Raw genomic sequence first — 21,372 nt, forward strand, 5'->3', positions numbered from 1 at the left:
TGACCATCTCACTTTCTCAGCATATATTTGATGAATGTATAAGTTAATTTTGCTAACCCTTAAACAGATAATAACTATGATGTTGGGAACTAATACTGTCAGCATAGAACTAGAGGGTCTTCATCCTAGGGATTGTACTTGAGGGATGTGTGTATGAGGTACCTTTCACTAACTGGGCTTATCTATCAATTATGTTGGTATTGTAGGATTTTTTTCTCTCGATCCTATCTAATAATAGGTTCGAATAGATAATGAACTTATATTGAGTAATACCAAAAGTGGTTACCATCTTATGTAATATTTTTTGTAGTATGTATTTATGTGATAGTATATCTAACTAGGGTTCAGGTGGAGTTTTTATCTTTTACCATTTACTTATTTATTCACGGTTTCCAAAAAATTTTTTTGCAAGCTATTTGCAGTTTTCATGCACGGGTGATGCATGTCCAGTTCCCTAGGCAACGCGGCGACTCCCGTGATGTCATCGGTGGCCACCGAGTACTGAGCGAAACCCGGACTGAATGGTGCCGGACACGCACGCCTCGGGGGGGAGAACAAGTGTATATAAGGTGAGATTTGTATATCTGCTGTATATGTCCTGATGACGAGTTTTATAATAAACTTGCAACGTTGACTTGTGACACATTTGCCATTGTGTATTATTGAAAGACCAGAGCGTGACACCAATACTTGCTTTATTATATATATATTATATATTATATATATTATATAATATATATATATATATATATATATATATATATATTACACACACCACCATTCAAGAGTTTGGGGTCACTTAGTGCTTTTCTTTCAAAAATAAGGAAATTTCAGTTTTTTTCAATGAAGAGAACATTAAATTATTCAGAAATACACTCTATACATTGTTAATGTGGTAAATGACTATATTAGCTGCAAACGTCTGTTTTTTTTTTAAGGGAATATCTACATAGGTGTATAGAAGCCCATTTCCAGCAACCATCACTCCAGTGTTCTAATGGTACATTGTGTTTGCTAAGCGCGTTACAAGACTAATGGATGATTAGAAAACCCTTGTTCAATTATGTTAGCACAGCTGAAAACGTGTTTGCTAGTTAGAGAAGCTATAAAACTGGCCTTCCTTTGAGCTAGTTGAGTATCTGGAGCATCACATATGTGGGTTCGATTATACTCTCCAAATGACCAGAAAAAGAGAACTTTCATGTGAAACTCGACAATCTATTCTTGTTCTTAGAAAAGAAGGCTATTCCATATGAGAAATTGTGTGTACTACTCCCTTCAGAGAGCAGCACAAACAGGCTCTAACCAGAGTAGAAAGAGAAGTGGGAGGCCCCGATGTACAACTGTGCAAGAAGACAAGTACATTAGAGTCTCTAGTTTGAGAAAGAGACACCTCACAAGTCCTCAACTGGCAGCTTCATTAAATGGTACCCGCAAAACGCCAGTGTCAACATCTACAATGAAGAGGCGACTCCGGGATGCTGGCCTTCTAGGCAGAGTGTCAAACAAAAAGCCATATCTGAGACTGGCCAATAAAAGAAAAAGATCAATATGCGCAAAAGAACACATTGGACAGAAGATTGGAAAAAGGTGTTATGGACAGACAAATCGAATTTTGCGGTGTTTGGATCACGCAGAAGAACATTTGTGAGATGCAGAACAAGTGAAAAAATGCTGGAAGAGTGCCTGACGCCATCTGTCAAGCATGGCGGAGGTAATGTGATGGTCTGGGTCTGCTTTGGTGCTGGTAAAGTGGGAGATTTGTACAAGATAAAAGGGATTTTGAATAAGGAAGGCTATCGCTCCATATTGCAACTCCATACCCTGTGGACAGCGCTTAATTGGAGCCAATTTCCTCCTCCAACAGGACAATAACCCAAAGCACACCTCCAAATTATGCAAGAACTATTTAGGGAAGAAGCAGGCAGCTGGTATTCTGTCTGTAATGGAGTGGCCAGCGCAGTCACCAAATCTCAACCCCATTGAGCTGTTGTGGGAGCAGCTTGACCGTATGTACCATAGAAGTGCCCATCAAGCCAATCCAACTTGTGGGAGGTGCTTCAGGAAGCGTGGTGTGAAATTTCTTCATATTACCTCAACAAATTAACAGCTAGAATGCCAAAGGTCTGCAATGCTGTAATTGCTGCAAAAGGAGCATTCTTTGACGAAAGCAAAGTTTGAAGGACAAAATTATTATTTCAAATAAAAATCATTATTTCTAACCTTGCCAATGTCTTGACTATATGTTATATTCATTTTGCAGCTCATTTGATAAATAAAAGTCAGTTTTCATGTAAAACACAAAATTGTCTGGGTGACCCCAAACTTTTGAACGGTGAGGCCTGCCGGGCCTCTTAAGGCTAAAACATGAGGGTACTCTCTATACATGCCCCACCAAAGCATCAAAGCAAAAAAATATATAAACAAACAGCATGTGACCTATTCATTTAAAAGACCATTAAACACCCATTTATTTTCATTTTGATTGGACCTGTGCATTATCTTGCCTGCCTCTCCTATCCTGATTGTGACTAATACTGAGGGGTTTATAAAAAAAAAGAAAAAAGGAAGGTGCACAGACTGGCTGCATTCAGTAACACCAGGTGCCTCCCTATTCTGTCAGTCCCGGGCCCCACAATTTCTGATGGCAGCCCTGACACTTGGTGAAGTTATTCATAGTGAAACATTGCATCCACTTCACCAAGGTGCACCCATGTCAGTAATTTCCTCTGTTTATCTCCCCCTCTCACACTCCCACGCAGCCTGCACAGTAATAAGCGTATTAAAGCTCTCTCCATTATTTAGCCAACTCTGCGGATGTTTCTCTAAAAGTTCTAAACAACAAAAAATGCAGAAAACAGCCAAAGTGTAAATAATGGTATGAGCGACCACTGACATAAATGTTCTCCACAGCGGTCTACATCTCCCCTCTGTGCCACACTGGCTCTTCTTGTTCAGCTGTGGTCTCGTCCATTTAGTATGTGAGCTCTGCCATAAGCAGGGCCCTCCCCACACTTTGTTCCCATGTATGCATTCATTATATCTACCTTGTAAGTCCTTTTTGCCCTGTGTCTGGTGCTACGGAGCTCTGTGGCACGTTAAAAGATAAACAATAGTAATGCACATAACCTTTGTCCATGATGTTGCCTATAATTACTTAAAGTCCACTGGCTGTTTCACAATGTAAACTACTGATAAGTTTTGCTGAAATAATCACAGGAGGGAAGGAGTTAACTTAACAAAGAAGCTTGTAGACTGGTAGGCAGCAATTTGCCCATCACTGTGCCTGAGGCTGGCAGGGCAATCATAAAGGAAATGGCTGAATCACAGCAAAGTGGATATAATGTGTTATTATTATGAACATAGTTGGGGAGGAGCGGGAAAGCAAATTTAGAAGTGTAGATTTCATTTTTTTTAAAAAAACAGCATGAGTATTTACTGCTCATTTAAACAAGGATGTATAATTACTAATTAAAAAGATGTGCTAATAATCACTTCTTTCTTTCAAATAAATGCTTTTAGTTTGTTTTAGAATATGCACAAGTAATTTATAAACATATTTTATACTTGTAGCTGCAGCCACTAGATGGCGCACACACACTGTACTGAGAAAAAGACTTTCAAGTTGTTTCAACCTTATAGACAGCGCTGCTAAGAGAAAACGCCTAGTACAAAAAATGCTCTAACTAGTGGCTGAAAGTCCATCTATCAAACTGCAGTGTTCCACTAGCACACTTAGGGCCGTATTCAGTTAGCAGCGATAAAACAAAACTTACCCCTGGAGACGTTTGTCCTATTCGCCAGTTTTGGTGTGATATTTTCACGTAGTTTCGCAATACGCGCTCCAGTTTTTCACCCTATCCAATTACAAAACATGCAAAAACGGATATGTGCGATAATTGCGCATGGCGAAACTAGTGAAAAGTACAGCACATTTTTGGTAAATCAGTCTGTACCCCATAAAAAGCCTGACATAGGAAATCAATATAGAAGTGTATTACTATGCCTAATAAAAGTATATTGGGTTCTTCATTTGTGTGAAATGGTTGTTATTTGCATAAGTGTGGAAAATTGATAAAAAGCAATATTTTGGGGAGGAAATAATTACTGCAGTTAAATTGAGGGTACAATGGGTGCTAGTATATATGTGTCTATAAAGTGAAGTTAAAAAAAAAAAGTTAAATACACCTGCTGCATCCACCTGCAATCCTAAAAACACCTGTCCCATCCATACAGCCCCCCAAAATATCTGACCCAGTACTTTAAACCCATTTTCCAACACAAAAATGACATGTCATTATTAGGGGTAAATAAATTAAATAAAAAAATATTTTTGCCTAAATTAGTCATTCAGGGGTCCAAAGGGTTCTGAACCAAGTCCCCACATTTTTAGCCCAAAACAGGGATCTTGCACATTTTTTCACCTGCTCTGAGATGGTGAAAACTTTTCACCGGTTTCTGTCTATGGAGTTCTCGCACATGCGAACACTTCGGGAATTGGATAGTGCAATATGGACTTATGTGCGAAAAGTTTGCACCAGCGTACGCTTTTCGTCAAACACACGACTTTTCGCGCCTACTTGAATCCGGCCCTTACGGATGTTAAAAATAATAAATGAATAAAAATACATTATTTTCCATGAAGTACTATGTGGCAGAGCAGCTTGTTCAGACCTAGAGGTACTAGACTACGGCCAATAATCAAGGTTTAAGTCCTGGGATTGTCCTTGCAATCTTTCTTCCCCTGTCTCTCTCAGTCACAATACCTTACAGCCACACAATAGTCTCCCACCTCTTGATTTGGGATTATGCACCCCAGCCCTCCCCCATTATTCTACTTCATAATAACCAGTGTCTTTCCTCCAAGTTTATCCTCAATTTGGCCCCTGGCTGATGGGTGGCATCAGATATAAATAATCTGACTAGATGTAATACTCTTATGTGAGGTATTAAAGGTCTAATGGCATACACATGCACTGTAGCGCAATCAGACAGGTAGACATTTCCCAGCAGCCTCTGCAGCTGCTCATGAAATCAGGAGCGGACCACATGGCGAATGTAAGGTGGTAAGGCCAGGGACAGTTGAAACCAAGCGGCAGGTGTGGAGGAGGCTCAGGTAACGGAGGTTGAGGTAACTGAGCAGGGAATTGGCATTGGCACCCAAGCGAGGAGGGACTGAAGCCCCTGCCAGTTTACAGGGGTGGTGACTGAGGTGTAAGTAGGCTGTTGATTACAATTTGCAGCTTTAACACAGCCTGAGTTTTAGGTACAGGGGAAGACCCATTAGTTTACAGAGGATCTGTGTGTAATAAGATGGCAGCTGATCGCCTAAGGTCTGTAACCTTACCTCACACTGCACCCTGTTACTCAGATCATCCCTCACAGCCCAGGCTGTAGCTGAATGAGAGCTTGCAGAGACAGTAACTAAATTCAACAGCACCCCTAAGGATTCCCCTTGTTCTAGTCAGAACTGTGATTACATCCATAGCAGGATAAACTGCCATTTACACAGACCTTTGTATTAAAAAAAGAGCAGAGGCGGACATCTATAGCTCGTCAGAGAGACATACAGATACACAACATAATCCCTTCACTTCTGTATAGATTGGCTAATGCCAATATATTAACTGTTAACTAATTCATGGCTGACTGAGAACTAAACGGTTTTGTCAGAGTGAGTCTCCCGTGGCAGTATAGCACTTCACCATCCAGTTTATCTACTAAATAAAAAAGATCCTACTGAAGCTACTAGCAAACAAACCATACTTCATTACATTAAGGATTTTATGTAAGAACCAGGTTCAGAGTAATAAGTGCACCACCAAAAGAATGGCCACTTATTTATTTATAGTTGCAATTAGAAATAGTAATTGTAATAAAATAGCATAGGAATGCTGGAATCAGAATGAAAGGTTAGAAATGTTATAGGTAGTTAGTCTATTGTTAATGTGTCCAAGTTATGTACCAAATAGTGAGTATTATTTGCTGTTAATTGTATACAATGAGTCATGTTAAAATTGTATACAATTAGTTATGTTAAAAGTGACAATGTATTAGTAGTGCCGTTTCATTTAAACACAAATTGACCTCCTGCTAAATAAATATTGTTTATTCTATCCTTGTATAATCATTGTGCATGCGGATCTATTTTCCTTAGCTCTCCGATGGAAAAGAAAGAGATTGATTCCGCTTAGGTATGAGACACAGAAGTAAGTTTTCTCTAAAAGAACTTAGTGGGATGTTACAGTAATAATGTGTTCTCTTCCTTTTCATATACAGTCAAGTGCATAAATATTGGGACATTGACAGAATTTTCATATTCACCACCACAATAGCTTTGAAATGAAACAAACAAGATGTGCTTTAACTGCAGACTTTCAGATTTAATTTGAGGGTAATCACATCCAAATCAGGTGAACGGTATAGGAATTACAACGGTTTCTATATGTGCCTCCCACTTTTTAGGGGGCCAAAAGTAATGGGACTATCAACTCAAAAGCTATTTCATGGACAGGTGTGGGCTATTCCCTCATTATTTCATTATCAATTAAGCAGGTAAAAGGTCTGGAGTTGATTCTAGGTGTGACATTTGCATTTAGAATCAGTTGCTGTCGACTCTCAATATGAGATCCAAAGAGCTGTCACTATCAGTGAAACAAGCCATCATTAGGCTGAAAAATCAAAACAAACCCATCAGAGAGATAGCAAAAACATTAGGTGTGGCCAAATCAACTGTATGGGACATTCTTAAAAAGAAAGAACGCACCGGAGAGCTCAGCAACACCAAAAGACCCGGAAGACCATGGAAAACAACTGTGGTGGATGACAGAATAATTATTTCCCTGGTGAAGAAAAACCCCTTCACAACAGTTGGCCAAATCAAGAACACTCTCCAGGAGGTAGGTGTATATGTGTCAAAGTCAACATCCAGAGAAGACTTCACAAGAGTGAATATAGAGGGTTCACCACAAGATGTAAACCATTGGTGAGCCACAAAAACAGGAAGACCAGATTAGAGTTTGCCAAACATCTAAAAAAGCCATTACAGTTCTGGAACAACATCCTATGGATAGATGAGACAAAGATCAACTTGTACCAGAGTGATGGGAAGAGAAGAGTATGGAGAAGGAAAGGAACTGCTCAGGATCCAAAACATACCACCTCATCAGTGAAGCATGGTGGTGGTAGTGTCATGACGTGGGCATGTATGGCAGCCAATGGAACTGGTTCCCTTGTATTTATTGATGATGTGACTGCTGACAAAAGCAGCAGAATGAATTCTGAAGTGTTTCGGGCAATATTATATGCTCATATTCAGTCAAATGCTTCAGAACTCATTGGACGGTGCTTCACAGTACAGATTGACAATGATCCGAAGCATACTGCAAAAGCAACCAAAGAGTTTTTTAAGGCTAAAAAGTGGAATTTTATGCAATGGCCAAGTCAATCCCCTGACCTGAATCCGATTGAGCATGCATTTCACTTGATGAAGACAAAACTGAAGGGAAAATGCCCCAAGAACAAGCAGGAACTGAAGACATTTGCAGTAGAGGCCTGGCAGAGCATCACCAGGGATGAAACCCAGCGTCTGGTGCTGTCTATACGTTCCAGACTTCAGGCTGTAATTGCCTGCAAAGGATTTGCAACAAAGTATTAAAAAGTGAAAGCTAGATTTAGGATTGTTTCATTTGTCCCATTACTTTTGGCCCCTTAAAAAGTGGGAGGCACATATAGAAACCGTTGTAATTCCTACACCGTTCATCTGATTTGGATGTAATTACCTACCCTCAAATTAAATCTGAAAGTCTGCAGTTAAAACACATCTTGTTTGTTTCATTTCAAAGCCATTGTGGTGGTGAATAGAGGCCAAAATATGAAAATTCTGTCAATGACACAATATGCACCTGACTGTATACAGTCCAAATGTAACAATCCTAACACACACTCAGATACTTTCCTAGTAACATTAAGCAATTCCTATCATGTAGAACCTTAGCCACTATTGATTCACTATCTCAACAATCTGACATGAGAGGTCTGGTTTCTGCCTTTTAACCCAAATTATTATCTCCAGCTTTGGGCCTGATTCCCTACGGATCACAATTCTGCTTATACGCACGCACCACAGTTACTAATATCAGTGGTGCTATTTAAATGTTTTCATTCACATTGTGATCGCAGCCTGACATAAGTACGCCCACTTCCCTTACTCGCATCCGTATATTAGGGCAACATAGTGAACAATCGGTAACATCGAGTAACATCGGACCCATATGCTCACTTGCACAAGCCCTGACCTTACTCAGAAATTGCTAACAGCTATGCACGCTATCAGTACTCTGGCTGCATATGGCCCCTGCAATGGTGTTGAAACACACTGGCACGCCTGCGTTCGCCCGACCACCCCCCCCCCCCCCATCACCACCCACAAACGGCACTTCCTGTCAATCACTCCGCTCTGTGTCTGCGTAGCCTCTGCAATCGCAGTTCCGATCGCAATTGCTAGTTCGCGCACACGCACTGTGATGGATATGCATACGCAGAACGCAACAATCGACCGACTGCATACGTATTAGTAACTGCGTTCCCTGCTGAATCAGGCCCTTTATCTCCTTGAGGCAAGGTTTGGGAGACTATTGAGAATGGGGACTGGGCAGAGATCGGGGAGAACGCTGCCTCAAGCTTAATTTGCATCAAGATGAAAGAAAATTTGTAAAAAGTGTCTATATAGATGGTATTATGTACAGACACTGACTTTTGGAGCACACATTTATCAACATCTGGTAATGCTGTCCAAAAAGCACTGGTTTCTGGTTTGACATTACCAATTTATTCACTCTAGCATCCAGATAACCATTACCATGGTTCTCACATTCCTTCTCCTTCCTTAGTAAAGCAATGACATCTCATCACCTAAACAAAATGAATATGACACATACTCTCCGCTACCACCTGCCAGCTAGCTGCCGAATGGAGGAAACCCAACTCCCCTCAATTCAATCTGTTTTCAATGGAGTCAGGTGTGTTCATAACATGGAGTATATGACTAGCAATATCAAAACCTCTGCTAGGTCCTTCAATAAAAGTATATTCCCATGGTCACTGTTTTTAATGATCGCTCTCCATTCTCCATTCACTTCAGTTCTCTTTCAGAGTTGACCTCCTGCCATACCAGACTTCCACCCCTCCCTCGTATTAGTACAGTCTGCTATGCGGTTACTCTCTTCCTCCTTATACCTCCACCACATACAGTTTAATACTGGTTTAATGACAGGGCTATCTATATTACATTCTGTTGGGTCATTGCACATACTTCTACAAAGAAACATGAATACATGCAAATTGGAGATCTGTTGACCTATAATATATCTATCTATCCATCTTGTCTTGATGGATATACAGTATACAGACATAAGCGAAGAAGAATAAACAGACATGCACAGATGCATATATCAAGCATTGTTGCTTCACGGGGTTTAAAAAATGACAGGAGCTGGTTGGTTGGTACCTTATTTCTGTCCACTTTATCTCCATACAGGGCTTAGTAAATAGACCCCATGACTGACAGTGGCAAGGAGTAGAGGTCTAGGGGGAGATATGAAAGCTTGGACAGTCAGTGACAGAAACAGTCAGGAGTAATGAAGGTATTTCAAGACTCAGCAGCTGACAGAGTTATACTACAGATATAGCGAAGTACACAGCCAGGGACAGCCCACATACACTCCTTATGTGAGGTGAGAGTTGCCACCAGTAAAAGACATGCTGCTCTGCTGTCTAGGAGGCATAGATTGCTTATATAATGAAGCACTATGGAAACGCCTTAGGTAGAAAAGAAATAGAATAAAAAAACTTAAACTAAACAGCAGGTAAGTGAATCTTCAAAAGTGAATAGCTCAGCTAAGTTAAACAAATTAAAAAAAGAGCACACACACGACATGACAGACTGACCATGAATGTTCTGCATCTGAAGATGCACAGCTCTGGCTAATCCTTTTAAATAAACCAGCCAAGGAGATTACATACTTTTTTATAAAGTTAGCTAGTCGCCATTACAGTATAATACTACATGCTGACATTGTAAAGGAGCATACATAGAATAATAGTTATAGGACGCTCATATTTAAAGTCATACACCTATACCTAGACACGGAATCGGTATGTAATGCTGCCGAATGCATTACCATCGGGCTAAATACCAACGCTGGAAGTTCGAATCGTCAGGATCCCGACCGCGGCTGGCAAGTACCCTAGCCCTCCCCTTTCCACCCCATAACCCTCCCTTAGTGGTGCCTAACCCTAATACCCCCTTCCCGCACCCCGCGGCTAACAGCTAACAATCCCTGCTTACCTTTGTTCGGGATGCCGGACATCGGGATGTCAGCGCCTGGCTAAAGATAGGCGGCAGTATTTAGACGCCTATCTTTACTACAGAGTCGGGCTTCCGACATCTGGCATTCCGGACGCCGGTAAATGAACTGCATCCCCTAGACACAACACCCTCATCACATCACTAAACCCTTCACGCAGCATTTCTGCCACTTATATTATTTCCCCTATTATAATACTTGTCTAGAATTCTATAAAACAGAAAAACACCAGTACAGATAATTATACAGAGGAGCTTTCAGTGGAGATAAACAAGTGGTTCTATATAATTAAATGTCTGTATAATAAGTAGACCACAATGGATGGTGATTTAGAGAATGTAGCAATACCTTGCCGGGCTGTATATTCATTATCTTCAATCAGTCGTGCCAGTCCAAAGTCAGCCACCTTACACACCAGGTTCTCGCCTACTAAAATATTGGCAGCTCGGAGGTCACGGTGCACATAGTTCATCCGTTCTACGTATGCCATGCCAGATGCAATCTATGATACGAGAAAGATATGAGGAAGCAGCAATATGAAGACTATCACCAGTAAATAGGAAGATGCAATTAGATTACCTGTGCAGACATATCTACAAGCTGTGGAAGCCGCAGGTAACTGCCCATCTCACTCTTCAGGAAGTCCAAGAGGCTGCCTGTGGGGGTAGAAACAAAAAAAAAATTAGATCAATGAAGCAGAGAAGCAATTGTGCAAAGGGTGGAAGCTCCGCCACAAGGCACAGCGTTGTATAAATGCTCAACACACCTTTGCTCATGTACTCTGTAACAATGTAGATGGGTTCTTCTGACACTACTGCATACAGTTGTACCAGCTTCTCATGTCTTAGTTTCTTCATCACCTGTGCCTCTTGTAAGAATGCCTCTGGGGACATGGTACCTGGTTTCAGGGTCTTAATGGCCACACGTGTTGTGCCATTCCATGTACCTGATAGCATAGAAAGTATCAAATGGTTACAAATGGTAAAACAAATTACATACAAAAGTGAAGTTGATAAAGGAAAAAACAAACATTTGCTCACTCTAATTTTCAGTACTAAGGATATTCTACTGTCTATCCCCAGAAAGGAAGTGTTGTGTATGCCCATAGTCTGCCCAGTACTTACCCATCCACACTTCCCCGAAACAGCCCTGTCCAAGCTTGAGCTCCAGGCGTAAAGAATCCCTTGGAATTTCCCAAGCATCCTTTGATAAACCTTGCGTCTGTGGCTTTGATGTGGGACACACATTGGTAAGTCGGTGACAGAGGCCATCAGCGTGTTCTGAGAACAAACAGTAGAAGACTTGTTTAAGAATGTTAAACTATATAGGTTTATTCTGGTGGTACAAAAGGAAAATGGATATGATCAGCATATTTCAACACCAATACAAATTTCTATTTCACTCACCATCTACCTTATATTATATTAAGTAAAACTCAACATCCAATTGCTTAGAGTCTCACACTGCACTCTCCTCTTCTTGCTCACATCATCTGAAATAAGCCAAGCGAATGGCAATATCAGAAATGCACAATTAAAACAGCTGAGCAGGAGAGGAGAGTGGTGGATTGTGGTGATCATGGGCATAGCTATAGCGGGTGTAGGGGAATGCAATTGCTATGGGGCCCACCTCTGGGGCCTGACTCAACTGCACCCAGGTCATAAAGTTGTCTAATAGGTTCCCGGAAATGTTCACTAAGCACTTTGTACAACAGCCTCCTACCCAAAACAGAAGCTTCACCAGCAGAAAGGCCTGAAGACTCGAACGCTGGTACAACAATTTCTTCATTTATATGAAAATGGGATACCACTTTTGGAAGGTACCCTGCCCTTGTACGCAGGATTGCCCTATCCTGGTGGAAGATCAAACACAACAGTGCTGCCAAATCAGAGAGACTGCGAGCTGAGGAGATAGCTAGAAGAAAAAGTTTCTTAGCTGTCAACCACTTAAGTCCACTGTATTCAAAGGGGGGAGTCTGTAGCACCCTGAGAACCAAAGACAAATCCCACGGTACCACCAGAGGAACAAAAAGGTGGCTGCAGATGGAGAACAGCCTGCAAAAATGTTCTAACATCCGGCAAGGGAGCAATTCTATGCTGAAACCAAACAGAGCACAGAAACCTGTACCCTCAAGATGGCCTGATGGAGACCAAGGTGTAATATATCCTGGAGAAAAGCGAGAACCCGGGAGACCCTAAAAATCTTAGGATCAACTTTTCTATGGGAACACCATAGAAAAAAGTAATTCCAAATTCTGTAATAGATGCGGGCAGAGGAAGGCTTTCTTGCAGCAAGCAACGTATGAATCACAGAATTAGTAAACCCTTTGGCTCTTAAAACGGAAGACTCAAGAGCCAAGCCGCCAAAGACAGACGAGGTAGGTCCGGATGTAGGCAGGGTCCCAGCACTAGCAGATCCGGCCGAAGAGGAAGTGTGAGCGGAGTATCTATGGAGAGACACATCAGGCCGGTGAACCAATGGCGCCTGGGCCAAGCAGAGCTATTAGAATCAACCTGACGCCTTCTTGATTGAATTTTCTGAGAATTCTTAATAGAAGAGAGAATGGAGGAAACTGGTAAGCCAACCTGAAACCCAGCCCACTGCAAAAGAGGGTAGATGGAGTCGCAGCACGCCCTGCTGCTAAGCTCAGAATAGAAAAAAAAAACAACATAACTTGGGACTGTTTCAGTCCCGTACTGTTATAACTGTGCATCTCCTGCAGCACCAAAGGCCGGAGGTGGGGTATATATGGAGGAGGACCCAGTGCATCCTGGGACCGGAAAGAGTTGACCGTTTGGTGCCGGGTTTCCTCCAAACTACATATTCCCCAAGGTAGTTCCTGTGGACCCTATGGACCCTGAAGAAGAAAGTACAATACCGTGAAGACCTTAGCAACCAAATCACATCTTAGTTTGTATCGTTTAATCTGCAGTGGACAGATAAAAGCAAATATCTGACCAGTTTCTATGGTATCAGTGCAGCTTTTCTATTTAGAATGTTAGTACAGACACCATACATTGTGCCATTCTAGAAGTATGTCCCCAAACTGTTTCCGCTTACTTACTTATAGGGTAACAATGCAACTCATGGCTGATTATGTTCAGCATATAGGGTCCCTCTTTAGCTGACTCACGCATCAGAAGGTCAATCACCCAAAGAGTGAAAGTTTTACATTTATTTGATACAGTTTGATAGGTAAGTACGGGCACAGCAAATGACTTGTAACAGGTAGGAACTTCAAAATGAGCGTAAAAACTCCAAAAACGAATAATAATCAGATGAAGTTAACACTGTAAAGCACAGATTTACCCACTATATTCATTCACTTGGAGTTATATAAAGGTAATATAGAGGTTGCTTTAGTCACTGTCCCACTTTTGTTTTTTGTAGTATATGGGGACTAGTCAATTCAGAGTGATGGGCGCAATGTACCCTTCCATAACAGCAATAAGCGACCTTCAAAATCACATGGTCTGCTTTGCACCCTATAGAGGCGTGCAGGAAAGCTCACATGTTGTGGTAGGCTGTTGTTGTAGGCTGAAATGGCAGCTATGCTTGGTGGCATATAGGATTGAATTGAATTATCCCCTAACCGTCTTATGAATTACATTTTTCAAAGTGTTTTACTATAACGCTAAAATTTATATTGCTAGATTTCAATTTCATTTATAATTGTTATTCATTTAATTAAAAAACTTCAATGAAGGGATCTCTCTGGAAAAAAAGTGATACTGCCAACTCATGGTTGTTTTAGAACACATCTAGAACTTCAAATTTACACAATATTTCTTCTCTATTTCCAATAATTGAAGAGGCAAGTTGATGAAGGAGTTATGCTACGTTTAGAAGAAACTATTTACAGTTAAAGATAAATTTGGCAATTGACATGAATTGGACATGGCACTTTTATCCATAAAATATATCAGTAAATAGACAACCAGCATTTAAATGAACAGAAAATTGTTACAAAAAACTTGCATCCATTCACATCTTTAATTGTAGAGTTTGTTTAACCGCTGTACTTAACTTCCACCTTACATTCCCACAAATCACAACATATTTAACTCTGGCACAAACCTCCCCCCCTGACTATCATAAATAAACCTTCCACACTCCTCCTTCATCTTTTCCCTCAATTCCTACAACATGTCCTTACTGCTGTAATAAGCCACCAGCTGCTGAAGGTTGCTGAACTGAGTTCGAGATGTAATGTAGAATCCGCCACTGTCCAATTTCCGGATCTTGTAATGTTTCACGTTCAGACCACGGTTCGGGTCATAATCAGATACAGACAGACAGTAAGCACCTGGCAGGCAGAGGAAAAGATTTATATATTGGCAACAGCTTAAAAAAAAACATTTTAATTTTTTATTTATTTACTTATTTTTAAATCTAAAATCTGCATTTTATAGGTGTGTCAAAATGAGACCAAGGATGACGAGTTTAATATCTTCATTTTGTTATCATGATTAATGTTTATAAATAAATCAATTTTATAGTGGCAAATATTATGGAGATTCTGTCCTAGAAATGCAATTTCAATGTCAGTATCATTGGGATAATTTAGGGGAAGCCATTGGGATTTCAATGGGATTTTCCCTAGACGCATTTTACAAAATGTTTAAATCCACAGTTAAACGTACGAGTATTTGAAGACAATTAAAATTACATAAAATCTATAACAAAGGGGAATCTCTGACAAAGGGAGACTCTGCCAACTCAGTGCTGTTTAAAAACACATCAAACTTCCAGAAATATTTCTTCTCGTGAGGCCCCCACAATTAGCATTCATGACAAAAACCGGAAGTGACTGCATTGCTTCTTTAATGGAAAAATGCATTTGATCTCGGTGAAGTAGAGCAGCAGTGGTAGGAGGGAACTTGCTACCGGACTGATAGTGTGGAAGATCCCCAAATGCTGCTGGGAACAACCCTAACTGGCAAATCAGGGATTTCATTTTTCACCAAAAACCCAACAGTTTTTTATTTAATGTTTTTTTATTTTTAAATGTCTTCTCCCCAATGTGTGCTCCTTCCCAGTCTCGCTTCTCCCCTCAGCTATGTGAGGTCCGTGACGGGAGGCGCTGTCTGCTGCAGCCCTTCCAATCACGGAAATTGCTAGAGCCCCTGTAAGCACAACATTACAAGGACACCTATAAACATTGCAACTTACACCATAAATGGACCACAATATAAACTAAAGACAATAAGCAGCTACAATGATCTATAATGTATTACCTAGTTTTATCTATTCAGATGTTACACTCATTGAATCTAAATAAATTGTTCTTAATGAAAAAAACTTTTTTTTAATCTTAGTTCACACATACTTTTATTTAACCCTGTATGTGCCACAGATTCCCTTAATCTATAACAAAACAGTTGTGTAGATATGAGGACAACAGAATGAGAAGGAATAGCCAGTGGCTCCCATTACTGCAGAATGAAAGGAAATATTAGGAATGAGAAATTACACACCATCTCCCCTCAGTTCCCTGCAGAAAAGGGATAAGGGAAAGAGGAGCCCCGAGGCTGCAAGCAAACACATCGCTTCTAGTTGCTATGGGTAACACAGATATTCATCGCACTGACCCACTTGCTGCTGCTCCCCTCATCTGCAACTTCCTCCCTCCCCACACTGCCAAAGGAAGACCAGACAGAAGGGGTGGGGGAATTAGAGAGACAAAGAAGGAGAAGAGTAAAAGAGAAAGAGACTACATAGCAATCTCTAGTTTTCTCTATTCCTTACGTACCCCACGACTCCCCCTATATCAGTTCTCTTTGCATTCCTCTTCTTTTGTGCTCTTTCAATAGTACAGAATTCTCAATCCGTTCTATCCCACAAACCCTGAGTCTATTCCTTGCCATCATATCATCTCCCTTTCCGCGTGCAGCAATCGTATGTAGTTATGCTGCTCACCTTTGGTGGTCTCACTCTCTCGCACTAGGAACGTCCCCCGTGGATTCTCCTGGTTCAGTAATAGACGCTCTGATTCTCTGCGTGTAATCTTCCCCAAGTACCACCTGCGTAGGGTACAGTCACCGTGAATCAGGGCAACATGACACACCAAAGAAAATGGACAAATCTATGATAGAGGTCAGATTGAGGTTGTTGGAGTGATGTGGCTTTGGGTTAAGGTTGTAATTGTTAAAAGTGGTTTGAGAAAGAAGATTACTGTGAGCAGTCAGAGTACACAGGGAATGACTGATTGGACATTGAAGTGAAAGCCAAGTGTGTACACAATGACACTCACTCTTCAGCCTGGATGGAATCAGAAGGAGCCACATAGTTGCTGGGAATATACCCGGTCTGGCCGGAGCTTAGTGAGCGAGCAAGCCACCAATCGCCTTCCCTGCAAATAATAATAATAATAAAAAAAGACCTTCACTCCTAACAGAGCTTGCAGAGATGATGTTCCAAGAATCAATTGAAGAGCATCTTACATACATGTGATGGCAAATTTCTAACACCCATGTAGCCACGTACCTGATGTCTGGCCTCCTATGGTGCAGCATGTGAGAGAAAAAGACTCAGGATCAGACACGATGACAGAGAAAGAACAGCTGGTGCAGAGAGAGCACAGAGCAGGAACAAAAGAGCAAGATAAAATCACAACTACAAATTGAAACTAAAAGAACAGACTGGCCTGTAGGCAGATCATAAAATGATCACAACTAGTTTAAAGATTTTTTTTTTTTCCTTTATACATTACCCCAGTACAAAAAGAATGTAAATATGGATTGTTTCCTTCTTAAAGGAACACCAAAATTAAAATGCTAGTTTCCAAGAATTAAATGAACTTGTTATACCACATACAGATACATGTGCAAACATGTCAGGAAGTGGTATTGGACTGGGTATGCAGGGCCCACCATTAGAGTCAGTTATAAGACCCACTGGAAAACAAGAATAAATTATATTATGCAACACCCATTTTATATAAAATTACTCCAGAATCTATAGTGTGGACTATGAGTCTATGTACTAAGCCTTGGCGAGAGATAAAGTACCAACCAACTGTCATTTTTCAAACACAGGCCCCCATTTATCAACGAAGGCAAATACCAGCGGAATTGTTCATTTATTATCACTGTGATCCAAACAAAAAATACACTGGTATTTACCAATATTTACTCCTCCGACGAGGTCCCGCAAAGTCCTCCTCCTCTGCGAGGTTCTCCGCTGGGCTGCTGGCAGCCTAACGCTGACAGCGACGGGGCTCCGGTGTAATATGCATGCACGACGATCCGTTAGCGCATGACACGGGCACCCGGCAATGCCTGGAAGGCTTCGCTGAAGCCGGAAGGGCGGCACCGGGTCCCCATTGTCGTCAATGGGGACCGCATCGCTGGTGATAACAATGCTGTGACAAAATAGCAGTAATTTTAGATTCCCGCTGTTTGTTAAATCCAAAAATGAGGACTTAACCCCTTTATGCATCATTGATAAATGGGGGCCAGAGTCTGTAAACTGACAGTTAGAAGCTGATTGGTTGGTACTATATCTCCATTTACTCTCTCTCTTCTTAAGGCTTAGTAAATCACCTCCATAGTCTTAATAATTTTGTAATATCAGAGGGGAGTAAAGTCATTTTAATAATACATTTCTGTATTGAACATCTTACAAGGGTGCATATGCTGTAGCTATAATGGCCAATTTGAGCCAGGCTGGTAGTGAGGGGTAAAGCCTCTCTTCTTATGCGCGTCAGATATCGTGTGAGTGAATAAAACTACAGGAGTCTTCCGGAGGCTGAACGGAGGACAATAGCTTGCTTTCAGCTACATACTATGTCAAACATTTTAAAGTGGTAATTTCATCAGCCCATCTCTCTCTCTCTCTCTCTAATAAATCTATATCTCTTGTAAAAAATTAGAAGATACCTTGTGGCACAATAGTTAGAGGTTACCAATCTTCTTTTCCCCTTATTAATGCAGTAGCTGGATTGGTACTAACTATTCATTTAATACTGGTTCTACATCGTAATCCTCTCTACGACCCCCAGTCCTCCCCGTTTGGCACAGTGATCTCTAAAATCTCAGATCAGGATGGAAACGGGACCAGACAAGATAACGTTTAGGCTCCTGCACAGCTGGAGTGGGGGGCACGGCTGAATACACACCATGAAAGCTTGTGAGAAACGAAAACAAAACTGTGTGCAAAAGAGTACAAAAAGTTATTTAGTTTAACATGGTTTGTGGAATGTACTGAAATCCAGAGATTCGCTTTAAGTTCTAAAATGGTATTTAAGGTACTGTATGGGAACTTTTACACAAGTACCTGTGAATGTCACAATGTACTATGTACTATGTAAGGCGCTGCGGAACACTTGTGGCGCCATATAAATAAAGGATAATAATAATAATAATAATAATAAAGGATTTTCACATCAGTGCAACTTGTATTTACTGTAGTTTAAGTTGCTAAGATATCAAACACATCTTTGAAATTACATTCTAAACCATACAACTGCTGCACTGAAAGTATTTCTGTACATTGCAACTGACAGACTGCAGTCACAGGCAGAGACAGCTGATCTGTACAACCTGAATGGAGGAAATGTCTAGCAGCATCTTACGACAATAGATAGAGGTTACTAAAAAGCTGCTAAAGAAATGTGGCTACTTCTAGTTTAGATAGGAAAAATTATTATTGAAGCCTTGATGAAAAAAAAAAAAAAAAAGGAAGAAAAAAAAAAAAAAAGGAAGTCATATCTCGGACTCACGTGTTGTTGACGATCTGCAGTCTGTCTCCCTTTTTAAAGGACAAGTCTGTTTCTGTACGAGACTCATAATCATAGAGGGCTACAAAGGTGGTGACACCCCCTACATAGGAGAAGGAGAGAGGCAGCGAGGTAACAGGAGAACACAAGTATTTGTCTTATCCAGGATAAAATGCTTTACCTAAACAGCCAAATGTGGTGCATCATACTGTACATATAAAAAGTACTAGATGGTCACTCATACTATTGATAGGCAGGTGCATAGGAATGTGAGGGAAACATGTTATATACAAACATAGACCCTCTTCATCACCCTAATATGATCACACACTAGGATTCTATTATGATCTAGAATATATTATGACCTTGCACAGCTGAATTGTCTGATGTCTGTATAGAGAGCTACATAATTGTCCGGAGGCCATGTCATGTTGGTGAGAGGCATATTTATCAAAATAATTTTGCAGGAAATTCGATACCTGCAAAAGTGAAGCATCCCCAGGATGTATGAACGGGCAACCTCAGCAGATATTCTTCCATGTTTGATTGCAAAAGTCGTCACCATAGGTTTCTAGGATGGCTACTAAATTGTGAAATATACCGAGCTCTGGTATGCGAAGCATTCAAGAGATTGGTCCCAGTAGCTAACACCATCTTCAGACGGCGTTAGCCAATAGCAGCACATGGACTATTGTTTAATTTTTTTCCCAGAAGGAATCCTTCGCATCTCTTCCCATCAGTGCATACGCAGCACAATGGCCGCACATGCACATTGCAGCGTACGTAACCAGAAGTAAAGTGATAACGGTAGCTATTACTTTGATTCTTACTGTTCACTATGACAGGAAGTTTGTGAAAGCTATCCCAATATCTATCCTTTGATAAATTGTGGTGGTACTTTTGATTATCACAATGAATAACATGAACTTTAACTTTAACCAGTGACCTGATCATGTTAGGTAGATGTATCTGTATTGAGTGTAATAGAATTGTATTATAAATATGTCCAGTGATCAGCCCATGATGTGTGAATTAGTTGTATTCTAAAGCACTATGCCATACAATAGTACTGGACAGAAATAAATGTGAACAAATAAATCACTGGGGAGGTAGTAGCAGGGAAATTGTCAATATTAAAAACTTCTGGGACAAACTAGCAAAACCTGGAATTGACCAAATAATCCAGGTCATGCCCATCATTACACTGTTGTGCAACTTAAATTTCATCCCCAATGCTGATACTAACCTGCCAATGGACCAGTCCTCTGAGGCGAAGTGATACTGTCAGTAAAGTTCACCCCTCCAAACGGTGTAATATCACAGTTGCCCCCAAATGGCTGGGCAGTAGGACGATGCGACTCTAGGCTCTTGCTGGGGGTCTGAGAAGCAGAGAGTGATGGAAAATGTGGATGGGACCCCTCAGCAATATCTAGGCTGCGGCTCCGTGGCCCGCCTTCCCGTGGCTTGCTTTTCACACTGCCCATCTGTTTAAAGAGGAGATGTTTATCAATACTGTAACAAATGAACAGAATTTCATTGTATAAAAAAGAATGTATTATTGGATATAACGGTGAATGAAAGACACCAGCTAGCCCAGCAAGTAGTATACAGTACCTTTAATTAATGTTCTTTAAAGGAGGTGGGTGTCTCTGGGACCCCTAAATGAGGTCATGACCAGCCTGTTGAGACAAGCTAAATGTGGCCCTCCCACCCTCAAAGGAGAAATGCAGAGGTGGGGGTGATTAACTGAACATCTTGGAATGTGCTGTAATGGCAAAAACAGGGGAGGGAAGAGAAATAAAAAGACAAAAAAAATAGAGAGGTTGGCATGGAAAGGAGACGGGTGAGAAAAGGAATGAAGGAACAACAAGTGGTAAAATAGATGGGATTAACAAACAGAATAGAGGTGAATAGAGATATTGAGCAATAGCAAGTGCAAGGAAAAAGGAGGAGATGAGAGTTGAAAAGACGGCCAGGAGAGTTGAAGGATTACAGAATAGGGAGGAAAAATGTAGAAGAATTCAGTATGTGTGTTATACTTGTATTAGCAATAAACATTACAGCGGCTGAGGAACTACATCCCGCCTGAACCTCAATCATGGCCAAAAGACTGCCCACTCATCCCCAATCATCTCTCTCCTCTGTTCCTACCAATTCTATTATTGAACCTATTTATATAAGTCTTAGCTGTTTTATGGTCCTCTGCCTCACTTTTGTTACCATCTAATTAGGGACATTCTGGTTGAGAAAGGGGCAGATAGGTAAATGAGCTTCTGAGTGATCACA

General features: G+C 40.8%; 1 protein-coding gene across 2 annotated transcripts in view; it reads right to left on the bottom strand.

Moving 5' to 3' along the window:
- The window catches only part of SRC (SRC proto-oncogene, non-receptor tyrosine kinase), a 64,294-nt gene that overhangs the window by 12,602 nt on the left and 30,320 nt on the right, over positions 1 to 21,372 (bottom strand). Inside the window, exons 1-10 of one of the 2 annotated variants that reach the window (XM_088480569.1) lie at positions 20,701 to 20,798; positions 20,333 to 20,570; positions 19,090 to 19,189; positions 16,621 to 16,719; positions 16,287 to 16,390; positions 14,524 to 14,673; positions 11,492 to 11,647; positions 11,134 to 11,313; positions 10,947 to 11,023; positions 10,716 to 10,869 (exon numbers count right to left, since the gene is read on the bottom strand). In XM_088480569.1, the coding sequence (XP_088336695.1) occupies positions 10,716 to 10,869; positions 10,947 to 11,023; positions 11,134 to 11,313; positions 11,492 to 11,647; positions 14,524 to 14,673; positions 16,287 to 16,390; positions 16,621 to 16,719; positions 19,090 to 19,189; positions 20,333 to 20,570 (1,258 nt within the window). In that variant the 5' untranslated portion in view covers positions 20,701 to 20,798. Of the gene's footprint in view, positions 1 to 10,715; positions 10,870 to 10,946; positions 11,024 to 11,133; positions 11,314 to 11,491; positions 11,648 to 14,523; positions 14,674 to 16,286; positions 16,391 to 16,620; positions 16,720 to 19,089; positions 19,190 to 20,332; positions 20,571 to 20,700; positions 20,799 to 21,372 lie in introns of those variants that run through there. The other variant, XM_088480568.1, reaches the window with a different exon arrangement.

Source organism: Taudactylus pleione, unplaced genomic scaffold (genome assembly GCF_031769625.1).
Source record: "Taudactylus pleione unplaced genomic scaffold, aTauple2 ptg000256l, whole genome shotgun sequence".
Lineage (NCBI taxonomy): Eukaryota > Metazoa > Chordata > Amphibia > Anura > Myobatrachidae > Taudactylus > Taudactylus pleione.